This window comes from Magnolia sinica, chromosome 9, assembly GCF_029962835.1.
Source record: "Magnolia sinica isolate HGM2019 chromosome 9, MsV1, whole genome shotgun sequence".
Taxonomy (NCBI): domain Eukaryota; kingdom Viridiplantae; phylum Streptophyta; class Magnoliopsida; order Magnoliales; family Magnoliaceae; genus Magnolia; species Magnolia sinica.
The window spans coordinates 14,700,197-14,716,365 of NC_080581.1; the positions used below are offsets into that span (position 1 = coordinate 14,700,197).

General features: G+C 39.0%; 1 protein-coding gene across 1 annotated transcript in view; it reads right to left on the bottom strand.

Annotated features, from left to right (window-relative positions):
- Positions 1-659: 659 nt before the first annotated feature.
- Positions 660-16,169, bottom strand: part of LOC131256964 (probable WRKY transcription factor 3) — a 41,230-nt gene continuing 25,720 nt past the window's right edge. Inside the window, exons 2-4 of the mRNA XM_058258086.1 lie at positions 9,712-10,370; positions 9,456-9,617; positions 660-1,301 (exon numbers count right to left, since the gene is read on the bottom strand). Coding sequence (XP_058114069.1) covers positions 860-1,301; positions 9,456-9,617; positions 9,712-10,370 — 1,263 coding nt within the window. The 3' untranslated portion in view covers positions 660-859. The remainder of the gene's footprint in view (positions 1,302-9,455; positions 9,618-9,711; positions 10,371-16,169) is intronic.

The window sequence follows — 16,169 nt, forward strand, 5'->3', positions numbered from 1 at the left end:
CATAACTCCCATCAAAATTCACCTTCCAACATCCGACAGGTAGATCATGTGACATGTACTTTAGATTTCATGATCCAAGCATCATCAGTTCAAGAGCTATGGAGGAATCGAACTTCCTATGAGGATGATTATTGGGTTAGATATACTCAGGCTGTGTATGATGCTGGATACGCAGGCATACATTAACTCAAGTAGAACCAACTAGATTGTGCAGTTCACTGTGTACAAGTTACAATCCCAACCTCTGAGTTGTGGACACTAGCTTGTGGAAATAGGACCATTGGATATTTTTCATTTCTAACGTTTCAATAAATGTCCACCAATCCAATATTCAAAATTGAATAAGCTTAATATTTGGTTCATGACACATCTACACTGGGTACCACAATTTGGAAGGTCTAATTTGAATACTTGTATGACAAGTCTGAATAATTTCTAGGTGCCCGTGTATCATCCATCAAACTATCAGAGTAACAAAGTTTTCCTTGGATCATATTCATATGGTTTCTTGAATAACTGCCTCAGTTTTCATTATCTGGTTGAATATAGTAGGAAGAGCAGATTCAATTGCATGATACAATCAGCAACAGTAGTAGATTTATGCTAGTCATGTAACCCAATTGTATGGTGCAATCTTCATAAATATGGAAAGAAGACAATGAGACAGGAGCTTTGAAATCCTATATTGTGCACACTAGTATTAGCCTCATCTAAAAACATGCTAAAATAATATACAAAAGCAGATAAAAGAAACTGCTTACAATAGTAGAAGTTAAAATAAAAAAGAAAAAAAGGAGAAAGAAAAAGGATACACGTAAAGATACAGTGAAATTCATCAAACCTTTCTATTAGAGAGTTCTTAGACAGAAACTGCTGTATGGTTTTCTTTGAACAAAGGCCCTTGAATGACATTTGGGCTCTTGGCTCCAGCATTCACCTCCGAAGGCTTTGAGTTCAATCCAATGCTCAGAAGGGTTTCAGCCGATTCCAATGCCTTCTCTCCTCCTAGTTCTAGCACCTTTTCACCTGCAAGTTTGCCATCTGCATCTGACGCACACGCACACCGGGTTGAGATTTTTAGGTCTGCTGAACCATCAGGGGACTGTCCATCAGCAGTCACGGCAGCAGCAGCAGCAGCTATAAGAAGGGCGGTGCCTGGTGGATCAGAGCTATTCCTAGATGTTGGCTGGCCATGGTTGTGTTTGCCCTCATATGTTATCACAAGGGATTTTGCGTCGCCGGAAGCCTTCTCAACATGTTTCCGAACAGGACATCCCGTGAAGGTGCATTTGTAGTAGCTCCTGCAAATTACAATGTAGAAGGATCAGGGTGGACGAGGAGAATATCCACAAACGATGAGCCAACCTCCAGAAGAGTTAAAACGTGAACTTTTAGGGTACATCTAGGGGTATGTACCCGAAATTTGTCTTTAAAATATATATATATATAATAATAATTATTATTATTATTAAGAAATGGATGATTGTGGGCCTGTTTGACTACACACCAAATTCACGAATTTGGCAATTAAGGTGCTTAGGTTGGTGTTAATTGATAAATTAACTAATTGCCCAATTAGCAAAAGCAGCATAAATCATGAATTTGGCAATAAATTTTTTTAAAAAAAAACCATAAAATACACCAATTGATGAAGTTGAGAAATTATAGGTTTCCAAAGGTTAAGGTTGAGAATGGTTCCCCACCCTCAACAAAACGTCCATTTTGTAACCATTGGTCTGATGACCACGATCATTTGATCATAGTGATGTTTGAGATAAATAAGCAACCAAAGCAGATCCCACATGATGTAAGACCGATCCATGACCCTTAATAGTATCATCAATATGGACCATCACATTCCCAAGCAATTCAGATGGCTATCATCATCGGATCAATGTATTTTGACAGTGATAGGCAATCAAAGGTGGACCCACATGACAGATAATAATTAGACCTTACATGGACCATTTGTTTCCTAGCCATGGACCAAAAGATGGTTAGGATCATTCTATCAAAAGTGATTGTTGACAACAATGAAAATTGGCAAGACATTCAATAACAGTAACAGTGGCTGTAACAGTCACAGTCGTTACTATTACATACAGGCCGTAACACCCATTAGGACCATTTTCTTTCATTCATTCATTCGTCTTCTTTTTTTTTTTTGAAAAAAGAAAAGAAAAAGTTGTATCAGCTCCGTAATGGCCGTTACAGGCCATTTTTTTCTGTAACAGCCATTGTGGCCCCATAACGTGTAACAATGGCCACCGTTACTCTTTTTTGATACCTTGAAAAGTGGGCCGCCCAACATGATGGAGGATCCGGATCACAAATAGGAGATTTACTAGTATAATAAGTATGGACCATCCATTTATTATCAATTGATTGAATGGTCAAAGATCATTATATCAAATATGATTTTTCAAAAAGATAGGAATCAAGGGTAGGGCCGGTAGGCCCTATGTCATGGATGGTCCAAATCAACAATTGAACATCCTCTATTATAATCAATATAGATCATCCATCTTCCTAGCCATTGAACATGATAAGTATAACCCAAAACAACTGATTGGTAAATGGATGAAGTTACAGTTTCAAGAAGATATCAATTAATGAACTTTCAATATCATAAACTCGCCAATTTCGTGCATCCAAACATGCCCTAATTGTTCTAGTCTTCGGGGTGAAGTGGAAAGCAGGAATCTCATTATCCGAGATTTCAGTTTCCTAGTCCTGCCCCATATAGATATCAGATACATTACAGATCAGACCTGAAACACATCCAATATCAGTTAACAGTGGAATAGTATTTGCTCCTACAGATTGGCCTAATTCAATCAGAGCAGCGTGTGCGACTATGCAAAAGATTTGGTATGGGCCAGACGCAGTGGTCCCACACATAACATGTAACAGGTTGAAAAGAGAACCCACGATTATGCTTTCATAGTTTTGTGGATGTGCCTCAGGTGTACATGCCACACATGACTATCAAGATGTAATGCTAGTGATCTAAAATTGGTACCATAGGATAGTCTATTCAGTTACCTTCCAAAGGGACTAGTATTACGCAATTCAGAGAATGACTGAACAAATTCTTGCAGAATCACCAAAAGGGTACAAGGATGGCGAAAATCAGGGCTTTTTTTAATGATCCACTGGGGTTTGCCGAGAGGCCAAATTGGGCTACGACCTATTATGAGGAAATGTTTCAATGTCAGTTTTGGCTTGGGACTGTAGAAGCTCAATCTGGAAGTTCGAAGACCAGCTTGAGCTAGTTTCTAATTTCATGTTCATTTGTGGACCTTGTGAACGGTTGGAATAGTGGGTCCTTTAAGGCTAGATGGAAGATCTTGTGAAGAAAGCTTTCACAATCATGTGCGAAATATCGGAAGGAACAAGAGAATTTTCAAAGACAGCATTGAGCTTGGCACAAGTTCTGGCCAAAATCAACACCATTTTACCATCAAAGGGACAATGGATCAAGAACTGGTCCACTGGCCCTTAAACACAAAATACACCCACTTACAATTATATGTTGCCTACTCCTTGATGGTCCACAATCAGTATCTCCTGGGCAACCCATGCAAAACCAACCACCCTTCAGGAACTGTTGAACCCCCCAACTGATGGATTCAGTCTACACAGCCTTATCCCTTCTTTCCCATTGGAATGCCAAATCTCTATAATATCCATGAGGGTACCGAGACTGCCAATCTCATTGTCACACACGTGCATGCACACACACAGGTGTACGTTGGGCCCAAAGTGCTTTTAGATGTTTTAGGAATGATTTTACATGGTTTCAGATGATGTAGCCCACCTGAGTTTTAGACACGACTGATTTTTGAGACATCCCATAACCTAGAGGGGAACCAAATACATATTTATACTTTAAGAAAACTTCAACAATGACATGGAATCAAAATCCGAGTAATTATAGGTCGCATGAGGTGAGCAAGCACTTTCGATGACTGATGGGATATGAACCATTGGCACTTCCTATGACTGCCTAACAATCTAGTGGCATTTCTATTGGCTGGGATTTCAGCCATTGCTCTTCTAGTGTATACACACTTTCGGTGGCTAAGATTTTCATTGCCCTTCGGATCCCAAAAAGTGCATGGGGGAATAGGTCCGGTCAAAAAAAACCCGGCAACTTCATTTCATCACAATGAGCACTTAACATGGCTACTTGTAGATCACCAGGTACAAAACAGATAAAAAGCTACAATGCCCCTTGAATCTAAAGGTAAACTTATTATGGTGCACTCACAGAGTGCCAAGACAAAAAATGTAACAAATGGCTTTCTGGCTCCGAAAGAGCTTTTCAAGAGAAGAATTGAGTTCCATCCAGCTAGGAAGGCTTTTTCTCATTGCAATGGTAATGCAGTGATTTTCATTTGGAAACATTGAACCCGACGAGTTCGAATTCTCAGCGGCCCGTATCTGATCTGTTGAGGGAATGCTCAAACTTGAAAGGATAGTGCGGAAGAAGCTCCTCAATGGATGGATCTGATACAATGGTTTGAAATGGTGATGGTGGCAATGGTGACAAGATGCTGATGAAGATGCAGGAAACGGAGAAGACCCTGGTGGTGCTGATTGGAGGGTGCAGATCACGCCAGAGAAGATGGCTTCCAGTAAGAGATTGCATAATGGTTGCAGATGGAGATCCTGATGTCGATGGGCTTTTGAAGGAGCATATGCCGATGGTTGTGTAGATCTAGCTGGCCAACAATGGCGAATCTAAGCAATCGGTGTAGTGGTATGGTAGAGGATGCAAAGGGTGGAGGTTGTGGATTGCATATGAGTTCGATCGACAAGATTCAGGGGACAGGTGGAGGGCTAGACATGAGATGAAGAAGGGTGTGATAATGGGCTAACTGCAGACTCCTCAATGAAATGTAACAAAGGTGGGTGTTGACCGACTCTGATGATGACGTCGGATTTGAGGAATTAGCTGCTGGACGGTAAAGGGATTTTGCAAATAGATTCTTGATAGAGAGGGTTTTGGATTAGTGATGGGATGGGTTTGGGCTGAAGAAAATTTTCGATCAGGCAAAGAGGGTTTCGTTGTATATTGTCGGTGGTGATCGGTTGTGGCAGAAGATAGACGCTTTTGATGAGTGGGACTGATGATTTGAAGATCTGATTAGACGGTGCAGTTCAAGCAAGAACAGCGGGCCCGGTGATCGGAAATGAGAAGGACATCGGATCAATGGCCCAGATCAGAGACTAAACTCTGATACCATGTTATTTTGGGGGCTACATTGAAGTAAATGTTATGTATATTCCAATAACGAGAATGACAAGAATATATAGAAGAGGTGGCTATAGAGTTTCATAAAGATCTTAAGGGATATACACGTATCCATCCATATAGCTATCTATAGTATGTATAGTTGTACATACGTATTCTATACTCTAAAAAAAATTGGATTGAGTCTTACGATTTACAACTTGATTTGACTCCATGAGAGATTTATGATATGATTATGATTTCCAAAAGGATTTGTTGTGTTATAATAAGATTTGTGTTGCACAAAAGGGTAATAAGAGGTTTGGATCTGACATAGGTTGATACCCCAATCTTTTGAAAGAAACAAAGGGGAAAAAAAAAAAAAAAAACCTACAAAGTCATGGGCATAACTTTGCAAGAATTAACCGTGCAGAATAAAGAAATCCCCCAAAGGTCAAGACTTCATTTTGTAAATACAAATGAATGCATGTAGCACACATCAATGGGAATGCATGCTTACCAAATGCAAGTCTTGTATCAATACATTGTTTGGTACATGGTCATGGGTCAAAATTCCAGAATGAAACTACATTTGTGGACACTGATATTCTATTTTATTATCTTACATGGATATCAAAGAATGAAGTCTAAGGAGAGGAAACGGCATGCAAATATAAAAAATGAGTGTAAAGGTAAACATAAAGAAAATAACAATACACACACATGCATGAACATATATGATGCTGCTTTAAATGGCATTTATCATATATTAAACTCTTTAATAAATCAACCACTCTATTTAAGCATAGTGCCTAAAATAATTATCCAAAATTAAGTAATCATTGATCATTTGGAATCCATTGATTCTGATCATTTCAATGAATGCAGATCCTATGTATGCTCTAAAACCAAAAATAAAAAATAAAAAAATCTCAAACTAATTCGAAGAAAAACTGAAGTCCATGATCAGTATGTAAGCTTCTTCGGTTAAACTACTAAGTATTACAATCACACTTGGCTCTGGTCATGTTAGAAACTCGGATGGGAAACAGTAAAGAACTGGGACACAGCTACCACTGGCAATAGAAAACACCATCATTGGCTCCTCAAAGCAAGTTAACTGTATGAAGAAAGTAACCAATAATCCTGCTATCACATTTTACTTGTGATTCTTAAAATGACAGAAAGAGTTCAATTGGCTATTCTCAGATAGATTTGTTCATGTAAACCACCTAGTAGAAGGAAGCAGTTCTTCTGACATAAATTCTGATGTGCGACTATATGGCAGCTGCTTCACTGAATATCACTAAAGAAAGGAAGAGATAAGTGGTCCATTTAAAGTTGTTATGATTTTTCTGGGTTCATTAAGCTGAAGTGTGTTGGGTTTTGTTTCTTGCAGTGGGAAAGATGAATTGGTTGGACTTTTTGTTTAGAAAGACAGTTCGGTTATGTTATCATAATTAGTGTTGTCACTGTAAATACACTATCCTGCGGGGGCAAGTCTGAAATGCATTTAACAGAGGCTGAAAATGAATCCTGCAGTAGAAAGAGAAAGTCTTGAAATTTCTTTTCCTTGAAAATAAAAAAGTCTTTACAATTTCTTCATGGTGTCAGGCTATCATAGCTATAAACCCAATACCATGCTCCCATCACTCTCTCTTTTTTTTGAAAAGAAATCATCATCGCTATAGCTCTGTCCCAGTTATTTGGGATGTCTTGGGCTTGAAGACAAATCCAAAAGCTAAATCAAGGGTTTGAATCTGAGCTATTCGTGGTTGAAAAAAGATTGGAATAGCTGTACAAATGAATTCAGGAAAGGTGTAAGCTCTTGATTTATCCATACTGTTCACGAATATCAAGTTTTTAGTGGTTTAGTGTATGGTTTGAGATGCAATCTAAAAGAGGAAAAGGAATGAGAAAAACATCAGAGGCTATTATCTCCATGATAATGGCCTTGATCAAGGGTGATTTCATGTTTCACTTGGATCCATTGATTTTCCTTTTATAGATGTGTCCATCTGACTTTGAAATATCACCAACTAGAGCAGGTTTCCCATTAGATGCCAACCTTGTATCAAGTGAAGTAGTAGATTATCTAAGAATACTAACTTTTAACACAGTTCTCACTATCAATCATCTTAGAAACTGGAAGTTGATAATCACTAACAGACGCATAATAAAATTGAGCAATGCAGAATCCATGAACCTCATGTTAAGAAATTGCAGGTACATGACAGAGAAGTAGAAAAGGTTTCTGGCATTACTGGAGACAAAATGAGTATTGCCTTGCAGCATTGTTCCAAGCTTGGGACAGGGGATGTGAGGGTAAGAGAAATATGGTCATGTGGAGGTAAGCTTTATTTGCGGGAACAGTCTACAAGGAATGCAACAACTGGATTTTCAACAACAGATCAGAGCTACCAATAGTAATTTCAATGGGAGCACAGGATAATCCGATCGAATGGGCGTTGGCATCCAAATGTTTCGTAGGATGCACTAATGAGGATCTTGTTACCTACTAGGTTGCTGCCTAGGGCAATTTTGGGGCTGGATGACTTCTTATCATCCTTGCCTTCTTTGTTGGCTTTGGCTTTTTTCTGACTGAATAAAATTCATCATTACCATTCAAATAATAACAATAATAATAAAGGTTAACTTGGCGAAATGTGAAATGCTTGGAGTCCATGTGGAGAAAGACGAAATGGAGCTTCTAGAGGGGTCTTTTGGGTGCAGAGTGGGGTTTTTTCCATCGTCTTATCTGGGCCTTCCCCTTTGTATTGGCAAGCCGGCAAAGCACCTTTGGGACAATGTGGTAGAAAGGTTTGAGAGGAAAATGTCGGGTTGGAAGGAGCGGTACCTGTCTCTTGCTGGGAGACCTAGCCTCATCAAATCAGTTTTATACAATTTTCCTCTTTACTTCATGTTGCTTTTCAGATGCCCAAAAGAGGTTCTAGGGCATTTGGAGAAACTCATAAAGGACTTTTTGTGAGGTGACACTAATGATAAGAAAAAATTCCACCTACTTGAGTGGGACGAGATTTGTAAGCCGTATGATGAAGGTGGTGCTAACATCAGAAACTTGGAAACTATGAATCTCGCCCTCTTGTGGAAATGGTGGTGGCAGTTTGGGGAGGATGACAGAGCTCCTCTTTATAAAAGGTGTCAACAGCTTGGAAAGGCATGTATAGTGTGAGGGCAGCTTTCAAAGAAGGCGTGGTTTTCTCTTTAGGCAATGGGGCAAGATTCGTTTAAGAGAAGATGTGTCAAGAGGTGATGTGCCTCTCCATATCAGATTTCCGATGATTGCCCACCTTGCTCTGGATCGCAGCGTCGTGATCAAGAAGTTCTTCAAGCGATGTTGTGGGCCGGTGGTGTGGACCCCTCATCGCCGGTATCTTTGGGACGAAAAGGTTGAGAGGTACACTTCTCTTAGGATTTCCTACATCTATGTTGCCCCTTGGAAGACAGGATTGATAGCTTGGTGTGGTGTAAAGATAAGTCAGGTCGATTCTCAGTTAAATCCTTTTTCCTTAACCTGGCTCTCGAGTGGTGGGGAGTCGTCAGAGAATTCGGGTCATGCCTGGCATTATGGTGCTCCCCCCAAAGATTGGGGCTTTTGGTTGGCTTGTTCGTAGGAGTAGAGTCTTGAAGATTAACAACCTCCACAAGCATTCAATGGTTATTCCTAACATATGCTCTTTGTGCAAGTCCAAAGCTGAGTTGGTTAACCATCTATTCATCCACTGTCCTTTTGTTAGTTATGTGTGGGCTTCTATCTTGGTTAGATTCAATATGAAGTGGTCTATGCCTCTTGAGGTAGGAGGTAGGAGATCTTTTCTCAGCTTGGCATGAGGTGACCTTGGGAGGAAAGCTCGAATCTTTTGGAAACTCTGCCTCCTTGCTGGTTTATGGTCGATTTGGGGGAGAAAGGAATGGTAGGTGCTTCAAAAATGAAAGCAAAGCATTGCTTTGGGGGCTACAAGTGTGTGGCTTTCCGCCAGTGAATGGGTTGGCTGTAATTTTCTTTCGTTCCATGTGCCTTCTTGGCTTTTGGCTTGTTTTTCTTTGGCACTACCTCAGTGCCCTTTAATGAAAATTTTCTTGTTACCTTTAAAATAATAATAATAATAAATAAATAAATAAAACTTTCGAGATCAGTACAAATATGTGTGAAATAGAGATAGAGCTGAAAATTCATAAAGCACCTATATCCTACCTGGGATTAGGGTTTCCTTTCACTATTTTCTGCCCATACTTACGCCACCTATAGCCATCGTCCATGCTCCCCGGCTCACTTGCTGCCTGAACAACAACTTTAGGTTCCTTCACTGTTTTGGATGAAGGTGTTGAACATGCTGATAAAGCATTATCCTTAATCCTGCTCCAAAGAAAAAAATAAAAATAAAAATTGATACATCATATGCTATTAAGAAAAAAAAAAAACAAAAAATGCATGCTCTCCAACAACTTGCCTTCGTTTTGGATCTGGTTCATCACCATGATCCTCATCCACCTTAATGCTAGCATCCCCTTCACAATCAGGTGTACAATGTGATGGTTGTTCAGGTGTTGCATAGCCAGAACTCTGTTCTTTCCTAGGAGTTGACGGGTTTGAGCCACTGAGATTTTCACCTAGAAGATCCCCTATTTCACTTCCTCCAGAGGGCCCACCAGAACCAGATTGACCTCCGCTCTCTTTTGGCCATTTAACCTTTTGAGGTGGATCATGGTTGTGCTGACCTTTGTAAATAATCTCGGTTACATGTCCATTAGAACAACGCTCAACTTTCTTCTTCACGGGACAATTGGCATGTGTGCACCTGTAATAGCTTCGAGAACTATCGTTACCCTTGACCTGCTTCTGCCCATACTTCCTCCAGTTGAACCCATCACCTGAGCGTGTATTCAGGTAAGTAGGAGCAGATTGTGGCTTCTGGTCTGTGAGAGTGTGCTGCTCCATTTCTGGCATCGAGACGTTTTCTTCTTTTACTGGCAGGAGTCTTTGTTGTTGTGGTAATCCTGATGAAGGAGATGGATAACCAACCTGAACTAGTTGCATGTGTGCCTGAGCTTGAGCAGCCTGAGCTGTGACGCTTGCCAGGGCTTCTTGATGGGACATCCCAAATTGTCCCTGAAATTAGAATATGTGAATTGCTAGCACTGCTGCATTGAGAAGGCTGCCTAGCCATTACAACATTCTCCTATGTGGCATAACAGTAGCCTTCTACGACAATTCAAGCAATTAAACATTTCATATCATCGATAAAAGTAAACAAAAAAAAAAGGAGATAAAACTGGCAATTTCTTTGACCTTTTACTACAAACACATCATTATCATAGCCTCGTCCCAGCTATTTGAGGTGGGGTTCCTGTTTCGCCAATCAGTGAAGGAATTCTCATGGTTTAGCCGGCAGAGGTTTGATTCTCAGCTCCCACCAGATATCGACCCTCTAACCAGGCTCCATAACAGCTAGAACTTCATTATCAAGCAGAGTTCACTTAGTCAATATTGTTGTCCATATGATGAGTTTTCAAGCTCAAGATTTATGAGGTTCGTAGCATAAAGACAAATGTCTCCAATAAATTGGGAATATATTCTCCTAGTATTTTCAATAAATAATATTTACCCAATAATTTTCCAATATTTTCAAAATGTCTCAAAATTCATGAAAATATCCTTATATTTTCCCAACAATTTGCACAATAATATCTTGATATTTAAAATTTATAGTGTCCTACACTTTATTTTCTACCATCAACTAAGTTTGTTTTTTTTTTTTTCAATTTTAATTTTATTTCCTTGAGATTTTCCCAACTATATATACTGAAGAAACCTCCAAAATGACATTCTCCTGAGAAATTTGTAAGAACCAGATTTGTCACTTTGGTAAGTAGGCTGTATGAGCCTCCGTAAATAGTTTTTATATCCATTTGAATCCCAATTTTGGAACCAAACTGCTTTTGATCTAGCTCCTTAAGAAATGCCTCATATTCTATTAGACCTCTATGCTTAGAATTTTGTGAGATCAAATTAAAACCAAACAAGAGATTTCACATCGGAATGGCATGGAGGCCAAAAGAGAACAATATGAGATAGTAAATTAAATGCAATGGGCATCAGGTGTGAACTTCTCACATGTTCATGTTAATAAGATGCCATCTTGGATTTAGGAAAAAACTTGAGACTCATGAGAAAAGGTAGGATGTGATCATTGCTTTATGGCTAAAAACACGGGCATGCATGTGCATGCAGAAGCTTGATATTTCCATTTATCTTTAGGGCAATAATTTATTCAGTGGATTTTGAAGGAGCACAAAAGATACTACAACACCAGCGAGAGAGATTAAACGAGAACCTCATTAATGAAAGTGTCAAACGCCAATGAGATGAAATGACTAGATTATCATCGTCATAATCATCTAAGCCTTAACCCAACTAATTGGGGCAGCTACATGAACCCTTTTCCACCCATCCACTCTAACAAGGGCCATAACTTCAATTAGACCATAGGTCAAGTCTTTTCTTACTACCTCCACCCACATCCTTTTGGGTCTCCCCCTTGCCCTTTTTAGAGCCTTCAACTTGTACTAACTCACTCCTAATAAGCAGTTGTTGGTCTCCATTGCACATGACAAAACCATCCAAGTCTACTTTCCCTCATTTTATTACCTATCGGTGCTACTCCTAAATTCTCTCTAGTGAATTCATTTCTAATTTTAGCCTTCCATGTCTTGCTACTCATCCATCTGAACATCCAGAGTTACACTCATCGAACATGTTGTTCTTTAACTGCCCAATATTCCGTCTCATAAAGCATGGCTTGTTTTATAGCCATCCTATAAAATTTCCCTTTCAATTTCAGAGGTACATGACAATCACATAAAACTCCAGATGCACAACTCCGTTTCTTCCACCCTGCTTGAATTCTATGGACAACATCATTCTCAAACTCTCCACTTTCATAAATTATCATGACCCAAGATGAAATAATCGGAGTTGTAAGAAAAGGATTGCCCTTATGCATGAAAGGCTCAAGATTGACCATCAGCTCTGAAAGCTCCATGATCCTAGTTCCTAAGGGGATCATGACAAAGTCTCCTGGTGAACATTTACCTCTGGGCTAAACTTAAATCATAAGACCAGCTTGTCGAGTTGAGCTCAGCCAAAATGGTGAGATGACATGGTTACTTCCCAAGTTGGTTGTTTCTAATTAGCCTTGTAAATTAACTTGCTGAGTTTCAACCTTGGGCTACTTGGCTTGTTGACTGTCTGAACCAAGTAACTGAAACTTCGTACTAAGTTACAGGCAGACAATTCTCATGAACTGCTTTGAACTAGAGGAAACAATCTTTTCTCCTCAAACAGACAGTTGTATACTGGCAGAATCTGTCACATACAGTGTTTTTATGAGCAATCACACAACCGATTATAAGATCGCATATGTGAAATGGGACCATGGCATCGCATGGCATATGCAAAAATGTGGCCGCTGGACACTGTAATCACAAAGTGCCCTGTGCAATGATTTATGGATGGCTTATGCGATTATGCCATCACATAATAGTATGCATAATGCCCAACAGTCATATTTGTGATCGGTGGGACCTTTTTTTTTGTTGCAATTTTACACTTTTTTGCTTGTAAATAGGCACTCCTGTCTCCCCCATTTTCCCTACTCTAATGCTCTCTCTCACTCTCACCCTAATCTCTAAGTTTCAACAATCAAGGATTCACAAATTCAAGATTCAAATCAACAATCTCTCTCTCTCTCTCTCTCTCTCTCTCTCTCTCTCTCTCTCTCCTCTCTCTCTCTCCTCTCTCTCTCTCTCTCTCTCTCTCTCTCTCTCTCTCTCTCTCTCTCTCTCTCTCTCTCTCTCTCTCTCTCTCTCTCTCTCTCTCTCTCTCTCTCTCTCTCTCTCTCTCTCTCTCTCTCTCTCTCTCTCTCTCTCTCTCTCTCTCTCTCTCTCTCTCTCTCTCTCTCTCTCTCTCTCTCTCTCTCTCTCTCTCTCTCTCTCTCTCTCTCTCTCTCTCTCTCTCTCTCTCTCTCTCTCCTTATTCTAACTCTTTTGTCTTCATATTTCATGAGCTCATTCTCTATTTCTCTCATAACTTAATAATCTCCTTCAAGTTTGATTGTTTTTGTTTCAACAGTATAAAGTTTCAAATTTCAAGTCTTCAACAGGTCACACTCTTTAAAGTTTGAAGGAATCAACACCATTAAATTGAAAAGCTTCAAAATAATGACTGAAGCAATAAGTCAATCTGGACACACAAAAAAACATAGATTTAAGCCTCATTTGCATCATGAGGTGACGGAAACATGCCTCAAAATAGAGGTTGATTTTACTAAAAGGTTTATTGCTTAATGTAAAGAGGCGTGAAAAAACTACAGATATAATTTAAATTGAAAAACTTCACAATAAGGATTGAAGCAGTAAGTCAATTTGGACTTAGATTTAAGCCCCCTTTTGTATCATGAGGTGACGGAAACATGCCTCAAAATATAGGTTGATTTTACCAGAAGCTTTATTGCTTAGTATAAAGAGGTGTGAAAAATCTACGGATGTAATTTAATGGTCGAAGGATTGACCGATAAATCCAGTCGGACATTGATATTGCCTGTGAATTGTCCAACTAGGACAAGTCGATGGATGCATCAACCCATTCCCTCATGGTTGAATATTTGTTTAAATTATTAGATCATGTAGTTGAATTAAATAGGAGAAGAATATGTTCTCCAAATTATCATGGATAATGCAGCCTCCGATGTAGTAGTCGGTCGCCTTCTTACGGAAAAGAGATGTCATTTATTTTAGACACCATGTGCCACACATTGTATAAATTTAAGGTTAAAAAATGTTAGTTCTATATTAAAATAATTGCTAGGGCTAAAAGAATAGTTGTATTTATGTATAAACATGCCCTTCTACTCCATCACATGAGAAAACACATCGGTTGTAATTTGCTTCGTCCAACCATCACCCGATTCGCAACAACCTTTTTGCTGCAAAGGTTGTACGCAAAAAAAAAAAAAAAAAACTTAGCTTAGAAGCTTTATAGTGTCAGTCAAAAGGAATAATGGGCATTGGTCAAAGATGATCAAGGAAAAATTAATCTAACAAATTATCATTTCCCAATCGTTTTGGACCCAAGTACTAAAGGCATTAAATCATTAAAACCCTTAATAGGTGTGTTGCAATTGGCAGATGGTGATGAGAAACCCGTAATGGGATACATTTACGATGCGATGGAGAGGACTAGATAAAAAATTATGGAACACCTTAATTATAAAAAGAACATGATTATAAGCCTGTATTAGATATAGTAGATAGAAGACGTGGCAACCGAATGTCATATTCTTTATATTTGGCCACCTATATCCTTAATCCTGTTGTATTCTTTGCTTTCATCAACCAGAGTGAGGCATGAGTGATGCATATGGAAGGATTTCTTGATATTTTGGAGAGAATGATTCCAAATAAGGATGAACAAGATATGATATCCAAACTTTTGGACGCGGGGATTTTCTTAAGGGACATAGTCATCCAGCACAGAACTATGAAAGTACCAAGTATAAATGTCTTAGAGAGTTACTTGTGCTCATAACTTGGAATTATTTTTTTTTTTACAAGCTAGTCTCTAACTATTAAAACATAAATGTATCTAATAGCACTAGTCGCTAACTCACTTTAAACTAAAATTTAAAATGTCATAAAGATTCACCAAAAAAAAAAAAGGAATCTTCTTGAATAAAAAAAAAGGAATCTTCTTGAATAAAAGAAGCTAAATGACATGATCTTAGTCCAACACAACCAAAAGTTGCAGGAATGATTCCAAATTAGGCAAAAATGCCTAATTTTTATCATGCCATCTGCTTAGATGACTTGTAGGTAGACAGTGAGTGGCTTGTAGAGACAACGGACTTAACATAGGCTCAAGTAAACGATGTCACATTGGGATTGGCACCTAGAGAAAGTTCTTCAAGTCAAAGGTGGAGAAGAGGGGAGAGCACAAGGCCTAGTAGCAGTCAAGGCCCAAAAGTAGACGAGCTTGAGGAGATGCAAGAATAAGGTGATCAAGATCAACAATTGGATGTGGATGAACAACTAGTGCGAACTGCGAATCAATGACGAAGAAGCAGAAGATGAAGTATACATTGAAGGAGATGACGTCGATGATGACAATGATGGTGGTGATGATTTGCCATAATGGATTAGAGAATAGTGTTTATTCTACACCAAGCCATCAATAAAATTTCTTCTTTTTTTTTTTTTGGTCATAATTTGAGTGTATGTATTATATCATTTGCGTACTTTTTTTTTAATAGAGGTAACGGCAACTTTTATTGAAAAACATGCCAGAAGAGAAGAAAAGAATACAAAGCTAACATGAAAGACCCCCCAAAACAGCTTAGGCCGCTACCACATAGGTTGCCCATCCTGAGGCAAGCATTTGATTCTACAAATGGCTTCCTCAACCAACAAAGATTCATTAAGAAAGCAGCAAGCATTTCTTGCACCCCAAAAAACCAACATGATGGCCATAATATGAAGCCTCCATTTGACTTCTTCAGATTTCCCATTTCCTCCCCATGCCACACCCATAGGAGGTTCTCCATAGATTTCGGCATAGCCCATATAGTACTGAGAATAACCAAAAAGTAGTCCTAGATCTTCCTCACAAACGGACAATTAATAAAGAGATGATCAATCAATTCCACGCCTTTTGTGCACATTAAACAGATGTTTGACATAGTATGGGATCTTCTTTGAAGGATGTCAATGGCAGTGTTTTCATTGTCGACGAAATATCGATAATATTGCCGATATTATCGGTGTCGCTAGACCGGCGATACTGAAACACCAAAAATTCATTACTCTTCCTAATGTCGATGAAATATCGGCGATAATTTTGATTTTATCGGGAAAA